The 22,975-nt window shown below is 42.9% G+C and overlaps 1 protein-coding gene across 2 annotated transcripts in view; it reads right to left on the bottom strand.

The window, feature by feature from the left end:
- ADCY8 (adenylate cyclase 8) overlaps positions 1-22,975 on the bottom strand; it is a 184,935-nt gene that overhangs the window by 21,457 nt on the left and 140,503 nt on the right. For both annotated transcript variants that reach the window (XM_083144870.1, XM_083144871.1), the window contains 3 exons: positions 22,598-22,698; positions 13,302-13,503; positions 5,536-5,625 (listed from right to left, as the gene is read on the bottom strand). In XM_083144870.1, coding sequence (XP_083000996.1) covers positions 5,536-5,625; positions 13,302-13,503; positions 22,598-22,698 — 393 coding nt within the window. The remainder of the gene's footprint in view (positions 1-5,535; positions 5,626-13,301; positions 13,504-22,597; positions 22,699-22,975) is intronic.

The raw sequence follows: 22,975 nt of genomic DNA, 5'->3' as shown, positions 1-22,975 counted from the left end.
AGAGGAAAATATAAAAACAGAAAAAAACCTGAGCGTGAAATTACTGAATAATATAAAAGAACAGTAAATGCCTCTATCTATAGGTGTTCGGCCATTAATGATTGTCAATCTAGATCCGCTACACCAGAACCATCCAGGACAATGGCAGGCTAATTGTAAGAACATTCTGGGCACATGGTGTATATGTATAATGTTCAATTCATGTATATCTGTAGTTTTTTCCTCATAATATTAAAATATTTCACTGGTCTAGTATTTCTGCTATGGAGGAGCCATTTTGGATGACATATGTAATTTGCCCCACAGAAAATAACAGCTCATAACTGTCATTTTCCAAACCTGGCTTGTAATGTGACAGTTGGGAGCGGATTGGTTGGTACTTTAGCTCTGCCCAGTTTATCTCCTCCCAGGGCCTAGTAAATAGACCCCTTAGATAGGTGGCTATCTCTGGGAAGCAATGGAGTCATCTGACGCTGGGCTCCTGCTCCTAGGGGGGCACCTCTCCTTCCCTGAGAGTTTGAGTCAGTTAATTGAAAGCCGTCGATATCGCTTCTGTGGTTGAGTTCTCAAATATATATTATATACCGTATAAGTTCTCTCTCTCCCTCCCTCTCTTGTTATATCCTTTTCCCACCTTCCTTTAAGTTTCTGTGTCCCGTAACATCTGGCGTTAAGTACATTTTAATTAAAAAAAATTCCACTTGAATGATATATATGTGATAAATATATGTTGCTCACTATGATAGTGGTTATTTACAAAAATAAATGTTTCTGCGCGTAATGACGCCCTTCTCCAGGAGGAGGGAAGCAGGATAAACAGCTATGTTAAATGTACTTGGCTTCATTGCAAGGTTCAAGTGGATTTGAATAAGCTTATTTTCCACCTCTCCGCTCATCGTCCCTCATGCACCGGTACACTCTGTGACAATAACATGTTATTACCTCAAACATTCTCTCTCCGCGCAGCGCATGCAGATATAATTTGTGTCTCCCTAGTGTCGCCTCTCTCTGTCTCTCGCTCACTGAAGTCAGATATTACTGGAATCTCACTCGAGACATTGTGAGACCTTCATCTCTATGGAAGATTACCCTGGCACTAAGAAACTACGGTGGGGAGGGGGGTTACCGGTGGGGAGGGGGGTTACCGGTGACTGGTCAGCAATCTGGCAGAAGAAAAATAATGTAAAATAGCTTTATTGTAGCCAATGGCATTAGCAGGATCACCAGACTCATTTCTGTTGGAAAAATGTATGCCAAAATGTATATTGTTTCTGTATAGAGGACTGTAAATGTTGACGGGAGAAATGTTGACACGTTTTCACATTTCTTAGGGTGTGGAACCCTCAATTAGTGTAGCTTTGCTTGCCATGCTTTTTGTTCCCAATCGGAGCGCACGTGGATGTTAAAATATGAAACCTCACCACACAAACAAAAAGGTTAAAAATCATGAAAAACCTATGTTGACCTATTCTAGTGTCCACCATTGTCATGCCAACCTTCTGTCATTGTCAGCCTTATGTCAAGGTTGACAGAGTACACGTCGACAGTTTGTCAATGTCAATTTGGGGCAGTAGGGATGGTGTAATGGTTAGCATTACTGCATCACAGCGCTGATGTCATGGGTTCTATTCCCACCATGGCCCTAACTGTGCAGAGTTTGTATACTCCCCCCGTGCTTGCATGGGTTTCCTCTGGGTACTCTGGTTTCCTCCCACAATCCAAAAATATACTGGTAGGTTATTTGGCTCCTAACAAAATTAACCCTAGAATGTCTGTGTGTGCGTGTACATGTGGTAGGGAATATAGATTGGGAAAGAGGGGAAAGACTCTCTTTTTGTTGGGGCACTCTTATACAGTAATTAATACAGTTTAGTAACGAAAATTATGACAATTAGTAAAGGTGGGTGAGCATGTGACAGACACAGATACGCCAATTGTGGGTAAACCCTAAAATTCTAGTGATACACTATTGGTATGTTCGGGAATGTTCCCTGATACAAGTATTATTGATTTATTAAAATATAACTTTTAATTAGATTAAAGTAAAATTATACACTAGACATGGACACACAAACAGATAACATGAATAGATACAACTGCCTTGGCCAACAGTATACCTGGGATGTGATCCCTCCAATAGGTATTTGAGGAATAGGCTCCCTCTAGCAATTTTGTGGGTGTTTCTTTCTACAAGTCTGAATTGGTCAGACACTAAGCAGCCATGGATAACATATATACAGAGAAAAAATTATCGCTTTATAATCTATAGAAAAAGTGCTTACCAATCTGGAAAAAAGAGAGAGGATAGTATTGAAGTGCTATATATAGTCACTTCTTACATCAAAAGTTTACAGTGTTTCCACCCTTGTATCAAAAGTTTCCAAAGTTTGGGATGTTATTTGGATACACTGAAATACTTTTAACAGAACCAAGTTTTTGCACTTTTTAGTATATTATGCTCAAGTATAGTTCCATTGTTTTGGCTGTATTCGCCACCTTTTCCAATGTTTGGAGAATAAGTGGGTTTTTAGAAAGAAGGCTAGTATTTATTTTTATTAGGCAGTATATGTATCAGATTCACAGAGAATAATGTTGGTCTCAGCGAAAATATAAGTAGGTATTTATAGTCGATTTTGCAAAAAGAGGTAAGAAAAACACACATTGAGAAAGCCTCAGGGCGAAACGATCGTTTGTGGAAACAAACTATACACGCTGACAGCAGCGTGAGAGGACTCGTGGATTACCCAGCCCGTCCCCTACTATTATCTTGCACTACAAGTTCGCGCTGCTCTGACCGGCTTGAAGATACCTTAATTGACAGCCTGTATTGGAATATCTCAGAGTGCAGCACCAGGAGCAGCACAGACTTTATTATACAGTTGGCTGCAGAGTATTACACCCCCTCCGTGGCAGCAGACGCTGTCACAGCAACCGCTAAGACCCGCTGTGGAAACAAACTACACACGCTGACAGCAGAGTGAGGGAACTTGTGGACTATCCAGCCTGTCCCCGGTGATTATCCTATAACTTAGTTTGCGCTGCCCTGGCCGGCTTTGAGAGACCCCAACGGCAGCTTGTACTGGGACATTTTCAGAACGCAGTAGCATAGACGCTACTACACAGCCGGCTGCAGAGTATTTCACTCCCTCCGCGGCAGTAGACACAGTCACAGCAGCCGCTGAGACCCGCCGCCACATCAGAGCAGGATACCCGGGCGTGATCACAGACCTGATCCCCGGGGTGAACAGTGAGGTAACCCCGGTCTCCACCGCTTGTTCTTCTCTCTACCTTCACTTTATCTCTTGCTATACTATCTCTCCCCTCACCTTTTTTCTTACCCTGCTTTCTTATCTTACTGTAATTTATCCATATACTAGCATTCTCTTATATACCTACTATTACATCCTCCTCAAAACTGTGCTAGTATTCTCCTTGCGGGCAAAACTGTGTGGCTCTAAAAAGTTATTATATAGCCACCATTATACTGTCATTCGCCGCACCACTAAACAGAGTTTTCACTCTCAAACATGCAGTAATAGATATGTGCATTTTGTCCATGTATTTTTTCTATTTTTTCTCCCTCTTATCACTATTTCTTTGATACCAAACAAACTAGGGGGGTCCGCTCACCCGTCATACCTTATTGGCCCCTCAGTGTCACCTGACCCTGACAGGAAGCCTGCATTCATTTGGACAATTTGAGTACACGGAGGGGGTGACCCCTCTGCAGGAAACTTGTGAGTCCAGTAGTGCCACAGGTATATAAACGGACAGCAGCCACCCCACCTCCTTCCCACATAGATCCCCAGGCCATTTGGGGTCCGCTCACCCGCAATACCTAAAAGCCCGTCAGCACAAACCGTATCCTGACGGAAGCTAGTAAAACTCGGGACTCTCAAGTACACAGAGGGGGTGACCCCACTGGAGGAAACCTTTGATCCCTAAATTTTGCTATAGGTATATAAAGCTGGGCAGCAGCCACCTCAAGGGGACTCATAGGGAATTAAGGTTGACTTCCCACAATACCTGTAAAAGCCCACTAAAAATATACCTAGTGGCAGCTGGTATGGGGGAATGTGACCAGTAGCAGTCAGGGAGACTTGACTGTGAACAATTACCTTCCTATCTATACTATAGGTATATAAAGTCGGCGCAGTGTCACCTTGGAGTGTTTTGTTTTGGTCATCTACTTCTATACCTTGATTCGTTCCTTTTCCTTCCTTCTCCTTCACTTTTACTTTTTCTTTCTCTCTTTTTTCTGTTAAAGTGGAGACCGTTTTTCTTACCTCTTTTTGCAAAATCGACTATAAATACCTACTTATATTTTCGCTGAGACCAACATTATTCTCTGTGAATCTGATACATATACTGCCTAATAAAAATAAATACTAGCCTTCTTTCTAAAAACCCACTTATTCTCCAAACATTGGAAAAGGTGGCGAATACAGCCAAAACAATGGAACTATACTTGAGCATAATATACTAAAAAGTGCAAAAACTTGGTTCTGTTAAAAGTATTTCAGTGTATCCAAATAACATCCCAAACTTTGGAAACTTTTGATACAAGGGTGGAAACACTGTAAACTTTTGATGTAAGAAGTGACTATATATAGCACTTCAATACTATCCTCTCTCTTTTTTCCAGATTGGTAAGCACTTTTTCTATAGATTATAAAGCGATAATTTTTTCTCTGTATATATGTTATCCATGGCTGCTTAGTGTCTGACCAATTCAGACTTGTAGAAAGAAACACCCACAAAATTGCTAGAGGGAGCCTATTCCTCAAATACCTATTGGAGGGATCACATCCCAGGTATACTGTTGGCCAAGGCAGTTGTATCTATTCATGTTATCTGTTTGTGTGTCCATGTCTAGTGTATAATTTTACTTTAATCTAATTAAAAGTTATATTTTAATAAATCAATAATACTTGTATCAGGGAACATTCCCGAACATACCAATAGTGTATCACTAGAATTTTAGGGTTTACCCACAATTGGCGTATCTGTGTCTGTCACATGCTCACCCACCTTTACTAATTGTCATAATTTTCGTTACTAAACTGTATTAATTACTGTATAAGAGTGCCCCAACAAAAAGAGAGTCTTTCCCCTCTTTCCCAATACTATATTCTTACTCTCTAGGGAGCACCTCCACATTTTCTATTTTTGAATATAGGTCTTGTACTTATATCTATAAATACATAATACTGTGGATTCGAACATACTATAATTTATTTATTTTCTTATACCTGTGCCCTGGTCACCTCCCATTCCCCTTTCCCTACTACAAAGGGAATATAGATTGTAAGCTCCACTGGGGCAGGGACTGATGTGAATGTTCAAATATTCTCAGTACAGTGCTGCGGTATATGTGTGCGCTATATAAGAAACTGTTAATAAAGAAATAATCAATAATGTCGACCTACAGTAGTTCAAATCAACCTTCTGCTGTCGACTTATCGACATAGACACTGACGACCTGCAGTATCATCTGGATCCCAACTGTTAGTGCATGTGAAGGGATGTCATTACCTCAGGATAAAAGCAGATGTCTGTCACGGACGATGAAGAATTGAAGGTCTGATTTTTTGAGGTAATTGATTTGTCGAAGTCACACCAAAGCTGAAAATACATAAGTTACAAAGAAACACACATGATATATATATATATATATATATATATATATATATATATATATATATATATATATATATATATACACACACACAGTTCAATAAAATAATTTCCACTTTCTCATAATTCATGGCTTGATACATATCCCCTGGGCTTGCATGTGTTGCAGATTCCCCTTGCATGCTAACATGGCGATGCGGGCGGGGCGGGCTGGTCGGCCGGTGGCGAGTATACGCAGCTGAATCAGGCCCCTTGTCTTTAAGATGCTCCGTAGTGTTTTTTTTCTCCCTTCAGCTACAATCCATTGTAACAGGTATTTTATGGCTGATTCCAAAAATATAATTGCATTACCACCGAGGAAGATACTTAGTGCGCCAGCGACTGTTATTGTGCTCACTAAGTACACTATATAAATAAAATCTTGTTGTCACAGCCATTTATGAGGTTTTTTTATTGCTGTGCTAAGTACTTTTACCTACAAGATCAATAGAGCCGTGTGCCAGAATTCATCCTGATGGAGCGTTATCATTTACAAAACAGCTAAAAATCAGCTTTAACCCCACCAAAGGTCTTCCTCTGTCTATCAGAGCCTTGGTTGCAAAGCAATGGAACTATGGCACTGGAGTAACATGAAACCAGGAATTCTGCAGCATTACTTAGGAGGCAATACATGTAGGCATCAGGGGGACGCAGACGGGCCAATGACTGCTTTGGGTGGGCATTTGATGTCACATGACGTCAGTGCCCGCCCCCTTTTCAGCAGATAGCGGCTGACTTTTATTACCAAAGGCATGAGAAATGATACGCTGCCTAGTGAACCAATGTGAATCAGGCCGCTGTGTGATCCTTAGGCCGATACCGAATCTAGCCTGTGCCCAGTGCATCCCCTAGCACGGAGTAATTGCATTAGACTTCTGTGCACGGCGGGCATACAGAGTATCACTGCAGTGATGTCATCAACTCACTCCGCCAGATGCACTAAGCTTCAAAAGTGATAACATGGAGAGTGATAAACAGCCAACCAATCAGCTCCCTCCTGACATTTTTCAAACACAGCCTGTGACATGGCAGGTAGGAGCTGATTGGCTGGTGGTTTTATCACTTTTGAAGCTTATCCATTATTTGCATATTAGTCAGAACAGCCCAGAGAGGCTCCTATTAAAGAGCTTCCAGCTTCCTAACTCCTCCCACCTGAGCAACTCCCGCCAACTTGATGGACCATAGTGCAATCATAAGCCCCTCACAGATTGACATTTCTCATCAATTCATGTTTCAAGTGTCTATTAAAAAAGAAAAATACTGACAAGACTCCATCCTGCTCTCCCCGACATGACGGCGTCAAAGTGATAGATTCGCTACTTGGGTCTACATGGTAACTCTTGTGATTAAACCGCTGTGCACAGCAGTGTATAACTTATCAAAAAGCAATATATATGAATTTATTTTCCTAGAAAGAACCGAAGTAAAATCAAATTTTGAAAAGCGCTTGGTATATAACCTAATATTTCCCTCTAATATCTGTCAAGTTGGAAGCGCATTAAATTTACAATGTGATGGCGCGGTGTAGCAGAGTATTGTAGTAATAAAGTACTGGAGGGGGGGAGGGGGGAATCGGAAACTGGTTTATAACGAGTAGGTAATGAATATTTTACAGCCCAGGACCGATGTGACCGTATTACAGATGGTCACGTGACATAACATGTTCTGCTTTCATGTCCTCCGATCACGCACCAACCGGCATACTGGAATCATTTCCGAGTCCTGTCTAGAAACTGAAGCTGGTGGGCTTCCATATCCCAATTAATATTAATGTTTCGTCTTGAAAAATACTTCATCAGGGGTTTAGACGAATGAGAAATGAATCATAAATATGATGAAACATGGATCCTTAAAACTGACTTTTTCCACAAGATCCCATGATCTACAGTGAGGTGTGATGTCTCATAAATCAATTGCCTGTAGAGTGGAACGATATGTTCAGGAAATGTATCAACATCGATTATAAAACGGTAGACACTCAGAACTCAGACCAAGGTGTAAACAAACGATCCCTTGGGATTCAAAAATACCTCACGTTTTCCAGGTTACCTGGCAGGTGCACTCATTATTCACTGACACATTTTAATTAAAAGATCACAGGTGGATCTAATTATTTCACATGTGATTTTGTGTGGAGACCTGAAAAAAACGTGAACTGTTGGGGATAATTTAGGACCGAGGTTGAGAACCACTGGTATGGCAGAATAACACAACAAATCCTAATAAAATGCCCTACAACTTCCACAATTTAAAATTGCAATCAGAACTTCCCCTTGCCTCCGCTCTTCTTTGTGATGTGAGCTTGTGCATATAAACATCTCAATTAAGCATTGCTCACCGCAAGCCAGAAAAGAATAGCACATTTCTTGCTTGCGATGTACAATATCTAGAGATAGATGTGACATAATTTATTCATCGTGTGTCACGCACATACAGAATCATTGTGCTAAATCAACAAATATCACTTACAATAATAGTTCTGAGAAAAAGATAAACTTTTGTAAAAGTGAATAAAACAAATCACCACAATAAAATGGCAAATAAGTTCAGAAAACCCCAATAATATAGTTCTGATTTGTAACCTCTTGTATCACATCCATATATTCCCATTTTGTATTTGCTTGGCTTATACCAAACAATAAATGAAGGAGAGAGCGAGAGAGAGAGAGTTTCAGGGAGAGGGAGATATTGTCTCAGTGAGAGACAGTGTCAGAGAGAGGGAGATAGTGTCTCAGTGAGAGAGACCGTGTCAGTGAGAAAAAGAGAGTGCAGGGAGGGGGAGATAGTGTGTCAGCGACAGAGAGAGACAGTCAGAGAGAGGGAGATAGTGTCTCAGTGAGAGATCGTGTCAGGGAGAGGGAGATAGTGTCTCAGTGAGAGAGAAACAGTGTCAGTCAGAGAGACAGTGTTAGATAGAGGGAGATAGTGTCTCAGTGAGAGAGACAGTGGCAGGGAGAGGGAGATAGTGTCAGATAGAGGGAGAAAGTGTCTCAGTGACAGAGACAGTGGCAGGGAAGTAGTATCTTAGTGGGAGAGACAGTGTCAGAGACAGGGAGATAGTGTCTCAGTGAGAGAGACAGTGGCAGGGAGAGGGAGGTAGTGTCTCTGTGAGAGAGATGGTGTCAGGGACAGAGGAAGGCAGTATCTCATAGAAAGAGGGTCGTGCCAGGGAGAGGGAATGTGTGTATGTGTCAGGGAGAGAGTTCCAAATGACCTACAAAGATGGCCTGTTTGACATTAACTTTTTGGAGGATCCACTGCATGTTTGCCTTTAAATCGCCCCTCTCTCACTTACACTGACGCATAGGAGCCCTTCTTATATTGACAGCAGCTGCCCAGATTTAATTCTCTGCTGCAAATTTGTTTTCTGAGTGAAAGCAGCCAACATAATTTGGCTTCTTTGTGATAAAAAAAAAAATCCCAGATCTTATTTAAAGAAAATTGCCTGTTTCATTTGGTGGAACACAGTGCTGGCAATGAATCTTGTTTTTTTTTTCAATGTTATTTATGCAGAACTGTAAAGCACGGGATTAGCTTGCCGTTAAAAAAAAAAAAAAGCGATATAGTAAATCCAAAAATACATTAAATATGCTGCATTTATTAATATATTTCTTTGACTCATATATCATAATGAGGACACTGTGGAGGCTGGCAGACAAGGGGTCAAGGTTTTGGCTGGATGCTGGCGGCACTGTTACTGTCTGATGAATAATAATATAAATGTTACCCAACAAATCTGGTCATTAAATTTGATGTGAACGTACAGGGACATTATAACGGGCAACGCATTCTCCAACTGTTTTCTAGTAGCAAATCAGAGTCTGCTACCACCAGGGGCATCAGTGGGGTGGGCTTGTGTACAACCCTGAATGAGGCCCCATTGGGGCAGATGTCTTAAAACTGGTGAAGAAATAAAGTGGAAGGTGATAACACACCTGCCAATCAACTCCTAACTGTCATTTTTCAAACACAGCTGAATGGCTGGTGCGTTATCACCTTCAAATTTATATCCAATATGCGTATACTCACAGCCCTGTCTGCCGAATACCCATCGCCGCCCAAATCAGTATTACCAATCATTAGTACAGTACCAATCATTGGTGTCTTCGGAGGCCAGGGAGGTGGATTCCGGCACTAATGTTGGTGCACATGTCTAAGCACCGGAGCTCTGGTGCTGTCTGTCTGTGTCCCTGGTGTTGTGATTTTAACTGGAGGGGCTGCAGTCCTGGAGCCGCCACTGGTGATTAGGAGCCGTCACTGGTCATTAGACAGATTGGATGCTGGGATTAGGCAGATTGGGTGCTGTGATTAGGCAGATTGGATGCTGGGATTAGGCAGATTGGGTGCTGTGATTAGGCAGATTGGGTGCTGTGATTAGGCAGTTTGGGTGCTGTGATTAGGCAGATTGGATGCTTTGATTAGGCAGATTGGATGCTGTGATTAGGCAGATTGGGTACTGGGATTAGACAGATTGGACGCTGTAATTAGGCAGATTGGGTGCTGGGATTAGGCAGATTGGGTGCTGTCATTAGGCAGATTGGGTGCTGTGATTAGACAGATTGGATGCTGTGATTAGGCAGATTGGTGCTGTGATTAGGCAGATGGGTGCTGGGATTAGGCAGATGGGTGCTGTGATTAGACAGATTGGATGCAGTGATTATATAGAATGGATGCTGTAATTGGGCAGATTGAGTACTGTAATTGGCCAGATTGGATGCTGTGATTAGGCAGTTTGGGTGCTGTGATTAGGCAGATCGGGTGCTGTGATTAGACAGATTGGATGCTGTGATTAGGCAGTTTGGATGCTGTGATTAAGCAGATTGGATGCTGTGATTAGGCAGATTGGATGCTGTGATTAGGCAGTTTGGGTGCTGTGATTAGGCAGATTGGGTGCTGTGATTAGGCAGATTGGATGCTGTGATTAGGCAGATTGGATGCTGTGATTAGACAGATTGGATGCTGTGATTAGACAGATTGGATGCTGTGATTAGACAGATTGGATGCTGTGATTAGGCAGGTTGGGTGCTGTGATTAGGCAGATTGGATGCTGTGATTAGACAGATTGGATGCTGTGATTAGGCAGATTGGATGCTGTGATTAGGCAGTTTGGGTGCTGTGATTAGACAGATTGGGTACTGTAATTGGCCAGATTGGATGCTGTGATTAGGCAGATTGGATGCTGTGGGCATGTGATTGAATGTGGACAAGTGAATTTGGCAAAAAAGGCTTAATTTGTAAAAAAAATCTTATTCCAAATGTCAGCATTAAAGATGATAACCATCCGCATATCCAGCATTTATACTGATAACCATACACATATCCAGCATCTATACTGAAAACCATACGCATATCCAGCATCTATACTGATAACCATACGCATATCCAGCATCTATACTGATAACCATACGCATATCCAGCATCTATACTGATAACCATACGCATATCCAGCATCTATACTGATAACCATACGCATATCCAGCATCTATACTGATAACCATACGCATATCCAGCATCTATACTGATAACCATGCGCATATCCAGCATCTATACTGATAACCATACGCATATCCAGCATCTATACTGATAACCATACGCATATCCAGCATCTATACTGATAACCATACGCATATCCAGCATCTATACTGATAACCATACGCATATCCAGCATCTATACTGATAACCATACGCATATCCAGCATCTATACTGATAACCATACGTATATCCAGCATCTATACTGATAACCATACGCATATCCAGCATCTATACTGATAACCATACGCATATCCAGCATCTATACTGATACCCATACGCATATCCAGCATCTATACTGATAACCATATGCATATCCAGCATCTATACTGATAACCATACACATATCCAGCATCTATACTGATAACCATACGCATATCCAGCATCTATACTGATAACCATACGCATATCCAGCATCTATACTGATAACCATACGCATATCCAGCATCTATACTGATAACCAAACGCATATCCAGCATCTATACTGATAACCATACGCATATCCAGCATCTATACTGATAACCATACGCATATCCAGCATCTATACTGATAACCATACGCATATCCAGCATCTATACTGATAACCATACGCATATCCAGCATCTATACTGATAACCATACGCACATCCAGCATCTATACTGATAACCATACGCATACCCAGCATCTATACTGATAACCATACGCATATCCAGCATCTATACTGATAACCATACGCATATCCAGCATCTATACTGATAACCATACACATACCCAGCATCTATACTGATAACCATACGCATATCCAGCATCTATACTGATAACCATACGCATATCCAGCATCTATACTGATTATCTGTCTGACTTCATGCCAATATCCACCCTGCATGCTGTTATTCCATCCACAGCAGTCACCGTTAGCATTGGGACTTACACGCCTCATCCCTATGCTGGGTGGAAGAGACCAATCAGAAACAGGTGTCACAGCTCCTTACGCACACTCCACCCAAACATGGCAGTTGGTCTAAACGCCCTGAAAAACATCTACAGGGGTTAATTTACTAAATTGCAAATTATATTGAAGATGGCATGTTGCTATAGGCAACCAATCAGAATCTACTTTTTATTTATTTCGCACCTTCTAGAAGATAATAGATCCTGAATTGGTTGCCCATAGCAACATCACATCTTCAATAGAACTCCCATCTTAGTAAATAAACCCCACAGTGTCTAGATAAGCCGTCAATAGGTCGACTTCATATGGTCGGCAAGTCAAAAGATCATTATGGTCTCTACACAATGGTGTCATTTTGTAAGTATAACCCTATGTGCCCCAATTAGTGGATACTGTATGTGTACCAGAGCGGGCTTGTTTTATTTACCATGCTTCGGGCAAGTTGGTTCAGTCCATTGCCGCTGCGCTCGCCACTGGCTACTGTTTCCAATAATAATCCACATGGATTATGTACGAAGCAAAAAGTTACAAAAACATGTAAGAACATTAAAAAAAAAAACTTGTGTTGCTCATTTGAACCTGTTGACCAAATGACCTGCTCTGTTGTCTACCTTTTCCATGTACCCCTTTTAACCACGTCGCCCCCTTTGTACCTTTTCGCTTAATCCACGTCGGCCATATGGTGCCGATTTATTAACTGTCAACCTGTTCTAACATCTGGATACAACATTACACTTGCGATGCATTTACAAGGCAGCGGCGTATGCAATCCAGCACTGTGCATGCTTAACTCTGCAAGGACACCATGAATAAGAGCGAAACGCGTTGTTGAGTAAATATCGTTGCCGGTTTAAATTTCCATTTGAAGCAAGCTAAGGCAGCTGCTTAGTAACTTTACCCTGTGGTCTATGTATTTATTTAACCCACCTTGGCTCACCCAACACATAATGGATAATTCTGGAAACGGAGAAAGATGATAAATTAAAAGGAAACGCGTCGCTACTATATATCATTGCCTGTTTAAATTTCCGTGTTCAACACACCAAGAAGGGGCAGCTTACAACGGTAGCTGCTTAGTTACATTTACCCCATAGTCTAGCTCACAGCAGTGGGTGAACGCATTTCGCTTTTTCAACACAGATAATTCTTACGAAATTGCTTACAATATTGATGACAGCTCCAAGGAAGTTAATCAGAATGGATGCAAAGATGATGACGTTCCTGGCCAAGTAGGTCTCATTAATCCAGCAGCAGGTCTTCCGGAGCACCAGGGGCAGACATTTGTAATCCTCCGCGGTAGTGATCAGGACGAGCGCCGAGTGCAGCATTATCAGTATGGAAAACTGAATCACCATCGGCATCAACCTGCATAAAAAGGGAATACATTTGGCATTAAGTGCAGAATACTAGAAGTATGGGGATTTTCATTCAGAACACTTGCATAGAACAAGCGGAACGCTGCAAGACAATGGATGCGCCAGAGCTGAGCTTTCTGTCCTTTTAGATTCAGTGAAAACAAGTTTTTTTCAAATGCTTTTAGAGTCTCATTGTGGAAGACGTCCGCTGTCAGCTGCATCCACTTTGTGTTTGTAAATAATGAGTATGACACTAGAGCAATTTTACTAAGTACACCTGGGCTAAAGAGGCTCTCTCAGCGGCTGCCCTGGAGATGAAGAATATAGGTCTATTTCTGGCTTTGATGAATGTATATTGGATCATTCTGCAGTGTACTAGTTATCAGGTACAAGTCGGCCACAGTGGCTCTGGAGAGAACAGTGACAGGTCACAGAAGCAGTGCTGTCTGTCAGTGGGACATGGCTGAGCTCTTGTTATCTTACTGGACGAGGTGGCGGTCAGGGCAGATAAGCAGTAGAGGAAGTCACACAGCCAGCCCTGGCTCTCGTTCCTTGTGTATTAAATACATCACATCCCTAATTTGTCAATGCATAATATTTAAACAACAAAAATAACTGTATAATGTTCTAGCAGCGCTTCAATCAAACCACAGTCATCATTTAGCAAAATGCTCACTTTTGATCTTCATACAGTCATCATTCTCATACAGTCTTCATACAGTCATCATTATCATACAGTCTTCATACAGTCATCAATCTCATACAGTCATCATTCTCATACAGTCTTCATACAGTCATCATTATCATACAGTCATCAATCTCATACAGTCTTCATACAGTCATCATTCTCATACAGTCTTCATACGGTCATCAATCTCATACAGTCTTCATACAGTCATCATTCTCATACAGTCTTCATACAGTCTTCAATCTCATACAGTCATTCTCATACAGTCTTCATTTTCATACAGTCCCATTATTTTCATTTAAGCCATGAAACATAAATGATTTTATAGGTTCAGGGATAGATATGCAGGTGTTACACATGGTTCTCTCACTCTGTCTCTTCCTGTAGGTCAGCAGTCTCCAGGATTAGTCAACCCAAAATAATGGCACACACTGTGGTCTCCTGCGCCAACATTTTGGGTTTAATTACCTATCATCAGGGAACATGATGGGTAACTAAATGTTGGAGTAGGAGACCGCTGGATGTGTCGGTAATTTGTGGTGACGCTTGCCTTGGTTGGCTGCAATATGGATGCACACAAGAGGACCGTTTTGTGGGAGTGAAGGAATGCCTGTTTAGGGCACCCAGCATAGATGTAAGTGGCCAATGATGGCAGTTACAGTAACAGATACTGTCATCAGCATAAATGAGTGAATCTAGTTGCCATTGCTGATGTTTGTCTGCGAATCTGCGTCCAAAGTTGCTGCTCCAGACAGATGCTCTAAAGAGTGTAATTACTGTATGTATTATGGGTTCAATGTAAGCACATAAACTTATATGTAATATATTTTATTGGCCTTGGGCAGTTTTGTAGTGGACTGCACAACTGATGAAGCTGGAGAGGGCATAGAAAGGCTAGTAGGGGCATGATAAGGCTGGAGAGGGCATCATGAAGCTGGAAGGGACAAAATAATGGCGGAAGAGCATGATAAGGCTGGATAGGGCATGATGAGGCTGGGAACAGCATGATGAGGCTGGCAACAGCATGATGAGGCTGGCAACAGCATGACCAGGCAGGGTGGGGCATTATGAGGCTGGGAGGGGGATGCTGAAGTTGGAGAGAGCATGATGAGGCTGGTAGGGGCATGATGAGGATGGGAGGGGCATGATGAGACTGATGAGAGCACAATAGGGCTATAAGGGAGTTGATACGGCTGGGAGGAGCATGATAAGGTTGGAAGGGACATGATGAGGCTGGATAGAGTACAATAGGTGTGGAAGGAGCTTGATGAGGCTGGGAGGGGCATGATAAGGATGGGAGGGGCATAATGAGGATGGAGAGAGCTATAAGGGACTTGATGAGGCTGGGAGGAGCATGATAAGGATGGGAGGGGCATGATGAGGATGGGAGGGGCATGATGAGGCTGGAGATAGCACCATAGGGTTGGAAGGGACTTGATGAGGCTGGGAGGAGCATGGTAAGGATGGGAGGAGCATGATAAGGATGGAAGGGCATGATGAGAATGGGAAGGGCATGATGAGGCTGGATAGACCACAATAGGGCTGGAAGGAGCTTGATGAGGCTGGGAGGGGCATGATAAGTAGGGGAGGGGCATGATGAGGATGGAAAGGGCATAATGATGCTGAAAAGTTAATGATTCCTCCCACTGACTAGGGTAGGCATGACGTGGCTAGGGGGAACTTGATGTAGTGGACATGGAAGTGTTTTTTTCTGGTTCTGTGAATGTGCCAAAAAGAGGCAAAGTCATATGATATGATATATATTATGTCAGAAACATCTATGGGTGGGCTGGTCTTGGGGGGAGGGTGGGTTCAGACAAGAAGGCATTTCTGTACCCGGGCCCCAAAACTTCTCTAGGTCCCAGCATGACTTTGTGCATTTTGGCTTAATCTGGCTCTGCAGTCAGTTATTCATTTTAAAAGATGAAAACTAAATAGTTAAATATATATAACATAAAGTATATATTACATATATTGGTACCATAAAACATCCCCTTGCATAGTTACATTGCAGACAATATAAATACCTACATAACAACACCATCCTCTTCCTCGGGCACAATATTATACCCCAAATCTGCAGTTTGTTACTTTGCATTTAGTTGCAGCAAATAACTTGAAATAACTTCATTTATCTGCCTGAAAATGTGATTTATGTTGCATTTTAATGTTACGATAGCAATTAGCCACATGTATCGTTTCAGACGCTAGAGAAACGACTGAGCAACACATGTAATCTGGAAAACATTTCTAATGAGCAAATTAGTTCAAGTGAAGAAAAATTTGTTTCACAAAACGGAAGGTTTTTACTGTGTAATTAGCTGTAGATTTTGTTTTATGTAATCTGTGTTCTTTCTAAATCCTATGGAGATGAATGAATGTACTGGTAAAGGAGTAATTAATGCCATGTGACAATGCTGTGTTTGTGAATGTGTGAGAAAGAGATGTAGTTCCACTCTCTGCTAGCAGATGGCAGTGCTTCAGAGACTCATGGACACTAGACATATATAGATGATATATATATATATATATATATATATATATATATATATATATATATATATATATATATATATTGTATATGCATTACACTTTAAGTGATCTGATTTATATATATATATTCATGGTGAAAGCCGGTAATGTGTGTATAACAGGTATTACTATTATACAGACACAGAACTCTGTTAGGGTTGTACTGTATGCTTGTGTAGGTGCTATTTTACTGGGAAAACAGTGAGTCAGTAATGGGACTAACTAGCAAAAGTGCGCGGCTATGGTGTGTTCATAATAACTTACAGTATGGAGCAGTCCCATATTTCTGCTGTGTTTCTGTCCAACTGTTAGTCTGCTACCTCTATTCTTCTTCTGATGTTACTTTTCCTGTCACATGCAGCCCTGTCCTTACTGACACATCCCCATCTCCTGATATACTCTGTGCTGTTGGGGACCCTGCTCCTCCCACTATATAACTCTCAGCCTGTGGCTTCCTGCTGCCTCCATTCCCCTCCTCACATCATGTCACTGCCCCTGTCACATGCAGCCCTGTCCTTACTGACACATCCCCATCTCCTGATATACTCTGTGCTGTTGGGGACCCTGCTCCTCCCACTATATAACTCTCAGTCTGTGGCTTCCTGCTGCCTCCATTCCCCTCCTCACATCATGTCACTGCCCCTGTCACATGCAGCCCTGTCCTCACTGACACATCACCCATCACCTGATATACTCTGTGCTGCTGGAGACCCTGCTCCTCCAACTACAGTATATAACTCTCAGTCTGTGGCTCCCTGCTGCCTCTATTCCCCTCCTCACATCCTGTCATTGCCCCTGTCACATGCAGCCCTGTCCTCACTGACACATCACTCATCTCCTGATATGCTCTGTGCTGCTGGAGACCCTGCTCCTCCCACTATATAACTCTCAGTCTGTGGCTTCCTGCTGCCTCCATTCCCCTCCTCACACCATGTCACTGCCCCTGTCACATGCAGCCCTGTCCTCACTGACACATCACCCATCTCCTGATATACTCTGTGCTGCTGGAGACCCTGCTCCTCCCACTATATAACTCTCAGTCTGTGGCTTCCTGCTGCCTCCATTCCCCTCCTCACATCATGTCACTGTCCCTGTCACATGCTGCCCTGTGCTCACTGACACATCACTCATCTCCTGATATACTCTGTGCTGCTGGGGACCTTGCTCCTCCCACTATATAACTCTCAGTCTGTGGCTTCCTGCTGCCTCCATTCCCCTCCTCACATCATGTCACTGCCCCTGTCACATGCAGCCCTGTCCTCACTGACACATCACTCTTCTGCTGATATACTCTGTGCTGCTGGGGGAAACACGGAGAACAGTGAAACACATACAATGTAATGATGACCTACAATAAACAGGAACCAATAATAAGAAGATGGGGTAAGCTAATCCACAAGATGGCGGACATCTACACACAGAGGGGAGCAGTGACCGGAGTCTAGAACCACAAGAAAAGATGGATATGATCTACACTTACGAAAGAATGGAGATGGGAAGCACAGAAGATGCAGAGATTGGTTGGTGGTCTCTACAGGACCAACACCGTCATGGCGCCTTGGTCACACTTTTACCCTGTAGTGGACACAATGAGGATCGGGCTAGGTCAAGGTGTTTTTGATTGAATGATATATCTTGTTCATACTACAGATTAGTGCAATAGTTATCCCAAGGGTCCCAAACTACTGTAATCTTACCCCAAACTAGCGCAATAGTTATCCCAAGGGTCCAAAACTACTGTAATCTTACCCCAAACTAGCACAATAGTTATCCCAAGGGTCCCAAACTACAGTAAGCTTACCCCAAATTAGTGCAATAGTTATCCCAAGGGTCCCAAACTACTGTAATCTTACCCCAAACTAGCACAATAGTTATCCCAGGGTCCCAAACTACTGTAATCTTACCCCAAATTAGTGCAATAGTTATCCCAAGGGTCCCAAACTACTGTAATCTTACCCCAAACTAGCACAATAGTTATCCCAAGGGTCCAAACTACTGTTATCTTACCCCAAACTAGCGCAATAGTTATCCCAAGGGTCCCAAACTACTGTAATCTTACCCCAAACTAGTGCAATCGTTATCCCAAGGGTCCCAAACTACAGTAAGCTTACCCCAAACTAGCGCAATAGTTATCCCAAGGGTCCAAACTACTGTAATCTTACCCCAAACTAGCACAATAGTTATCCCAAGGGTCCCAAACTACAGTAAGCTTACCCCAAATTAGTGCAATCGTTATCCCAAAGGTCCCAAACTACAGTAAGCTTACCCCAAATTAGTGCAATAGTTATCCCAAGGGTCCAAAACTACTGTAATCTTACCCCAAACTAGCACAATAGTTATCCCAAGGGTCCCAAACTACAGTAAGCTTACCCCAAACTAGTGCAATAGTTATCCCAAGGGTCCCAAACTACAGAAAGCTTACCCCAAACTAGCACAATAGTTATCCCAGGGGTCCAAACTACTGTAAGTAAGCTTACCCCAAACTAGCGCAATAGTTATCCCAAGGGTCCCAAACTACAGTAAGCTTACCCCAAACTAGCGCAATAATTATCCCAAGGATCCAAACTACTGTAATCTTACCCCAAACTAGCAAAACAGTTATCCCAAGGGTCCAAACTACTGTAAACCCATCCCACATTAGTGCATTAGTTATCCCAAGGGTCCCAAACTACTGTAATCTTACCTCCCAAAAAGTTTTAAACCCAAGGTTTACTACTACTACTATGGCAGTTGGTGGCAGTTGCTGGGCCTCACCTATTTGAATTTTGAACAGTGCAGTATCCCCACCCTCTGGATCCTCCCCTGAGGACCAGTGTGACATCTGGTGTTATGAAGAAATACTAATCAGGGTGGAATATATCTAATTTCCTGACAGACACCATACTGAATGTAATAAGTGTTTGCTTTCAATGACTATGAACACTGAGCTCAGTGGTCGCACTCCGTGTGATGTTATCCAGATGGCTGCGAGAACAAATAGGTCAACATGCACAAAGTCGAAATTTGTAAAACGTCGACACGAGAACTCCCACTGGACCGAGACATAGCTTTGCGTCTGTTCTGGAGGGGAACATGGCGGGCAGCTGACATCGGGTGATTCACCCCCGTTTGACATTGTGGGTGACATTTAATAGGATGCGAAAATGTGACTTTTGCGATTTTTTCGCCAAAAAAACGGCTGAAATCTCACTTTTTCCCGAATTCGCATATTTAATTCGCATATTTAATGAGATGCGAAAAACCGCAAAAATCCTATTCTGAAAGTGCGATTTTTAGTCGCGCCGGAACTCGCATCCAGATGTTTTCCCATTGAAAAGTATACAATTTGCATATTTAATGAGATGCGAAATTGGGAAAATGTGTCTAAATTTCGCCACATATGTAGACCAGGTTCTGACAGGCGAATTGGCCAGAACTCTGCACAGATCATTGAGATCTTTTTTTTAACACAAATTCGCATATTTCCTCAAATTCGCACATTTTCATGACTAAAATTCGTACATCATCGCACTTATTCGCACTTTTTTACCCGGAATACGCACCTCATTAAACATGCGAATTCGCGGCAAAAAATGCGATTTTAAAAAGTGAGATAATGCGAATTTAAAAATGACTAAAAATCGCATCCTATGAAATGTCACCCACTATTCTGTAAAATTCTGCATAATCTATATATAGGTATAAAAGGCTAACTACGCCTCACCTCTATGAGGTGAAGTATCGCCAGATGTCATAACAGAAAAGTGAAAGCAATTTTTGCAGGGACACTGGTCTGTTGCAAATTTGCTGGATATGGAGACAGAGATTGGAGGTAGGAGCAGATAGGGCTGGGTGGTGGGGTGGAGAGTTTGTGGGCTAATAACAGTCACAGCTCAAAGGGAAAGTAAAAACGGTCACAGCTCAAAGTACATTGCAGAAGCCGTCATTTTGACATGCTTTCATCCAGTATAGTTACTTTTAATGTCACATAATACAACTTTGGCAGTGTTAAAATAAACCTCTATTATACACAATGATCTACTGTGGAATTGATAGAAAATGTAGAGCAAGGCTGCGTTAAACAGAAACAGGTGTTGGTATGCTCAGTGCTGTAGATATAAACGTACCAGTTCCGGCTGCCACTAGTACTAGTACATTAATCAGTTACTGGCCACCGTCTACCATGACCAGATAGAATCATGCATTCTATGGGCAACACTGGAAGGAGAAGATCTGGCTTCTAGAATCCTTTGAGGGCTTGTCTATAGAAGGGAAGCGGTCATCTATTAGAATGAACTTAGGTCTACAGTCATTAGGTCGACCCCACTAGGTCGACTGGCAGGAAGGTCGACCTGACTTAAGGTCGACATGGGCCAAGGTCGACATGACTTAAGGTCGAATTTGCATAAAGGTCTACATGAGGAAGGTCGACTGGTCATAAGGTCGACATGGGTTTTTCACTGTTTTTTGAGCCGACAGGCGGTATTTCATGCCCTACCATCCACTAGGGCGTGGTGGGAGAATAAAATAGTGTGCCGAGCGCAGCGAGGCACCGTGCCCGAAGCATCGTGAGCGAAGCGAGCGATGCGAGGGTCCGATTCTCATTGCCAACTGTGTCCATGTCGACTGTGTCGACATTCGGACCAAAAAACAGTGAAAAACCCATGTCGACATTATGACCAGTCGACCTTCCTCATGTCGACCTTTATGCAAATTCGACCTTAAGTCATGTCGACCTTGGCCCATGTCGACCTTAAGTCAGGTCGACCTTCCTGCCAGGCGACCTAGTGGGGTCGACCTAATGACTGTAGACCTAAGTTCATTCTGACAGATGTACCGCTTCCCTATAGAACAGCCAGTTCCATGATTGCTAGCGCGCCAGCCGCCAGATCACGGCTGCTGGCAATACGCCAGCCACAGAATGCCAATGTCTGTTAAAAAATGCCAGTTAGGGACTGGTTAGCTGGTACTTTATCTCTCGCCAGGGCATAGCAAATAGACCCAGCATTACCAACAAACCTGATCCCCTGCAAAGTCAGCTGGGGCAGCACGGATGGTGTAATGGTTAGCATAGAGATTCCCACCATGGCTCTAACTGTGCAGAGTTTGTATATTCTCCCCGTACTTGCGTGGGTTTCCTCCGGGTACTCCTGATTCCTCCCACAATCCAAAAATATACTGGTAGGTTAATTGGCTTTCAATAAAAATTAACCCTAGAACGTCTGTATGTGCGTGTACATGTGGTAGGGAATATAGATTGTAAATTGTAAATTGGGTGGCCAATCCCGGGATCGGCGGGATTTGGCCCCCAAAACGCCGGGATTTCGGGATTAGACTGCGCACTCGCTCAGACGCTGCCCGGCTTCTCCTATACCCGGTGGTGCAGCACTGAGCAGCGTGACGAGGTCAGAGTTCACACTGCGCAGGGACCAGCCGTACAGCCCGCCTTACAGCCCGCATCAGCCAGCAGTCCGCCCACCCACCCAGCCTTCCCGGCTCCAGACCAACCCGCCTACCAACCCGGCGGCAACCCAGCCAACAGCCCTCCCGCCCGCCCACTCAGCATACCCGGCTCCCGGCTGCACCTAGCTCCAAGCCACCCAATCAGCCCGGCCGCCCACTCCGAAAATGTAAGTAATGGGCGGCCAGGGTGTTTTTTATTATTAGGGATGCCAATTGAGCATTTTTCAATCCCGAATGCCCCGGGACTGGCATCCCTAATTGTAAGCTCCTCTAGGGCAGGGACTGATGTGATTGTTCAACTATTCTCTGTACAGCGCTGCGGAATATGTGTGCGTTATATAAGAAACTGTTAATAAATAAAATAAATAGTCATGGAACAGGAAAATATAAAACAGTTACAAAGACATTTTCTGAGCATGTGTGGGAAATCCGTGGAAATTACCTTGATGACGGAAGCAAGCTTTGGATCGCCGTTATAAATATAAGAACCATAAACGCACACACCAGATTGGATTTGAACACTTCGTCCCTCATTTGCGAATACTGAAAAATAAACAAACAAAAAAAAAAATGTAAATAGTTCAAAATAGTCCCCCCCCCCCATATAATAAGTATAATACATCGCTCGTCTTTCTGTTACTCAAAATCATTTCTAAGTATGACGTTACAGTGCATAGTGTACAAATATAAACGGCCTGATTCTGAATCCCGACGCTTGTAGTGATATTTACCGAACTGCGCAGGTGTCGCAATCTGTATGTGTAACCCGGCCGATGCATGGGCCATGCAACGTCGTATACACCTCTGTTATTTTCCGGAG

This window comes from Crinia signifera, chromosome 5, assembly GCF_055691185.1.
Source record: "Crinia signifera chromosome 5, ASM5569118v1, whole genome shotgun sequence".
NCBI lineage: Eukaryota > Metazoa > Chordata > Amphibia > Anura > Myobatrachidae > Crinia > Crinia signifera.
Note: the sequence above shows the minus strand (reverse complement) of the source record. Positions and strands in the feature narration are given on the sequence as shown.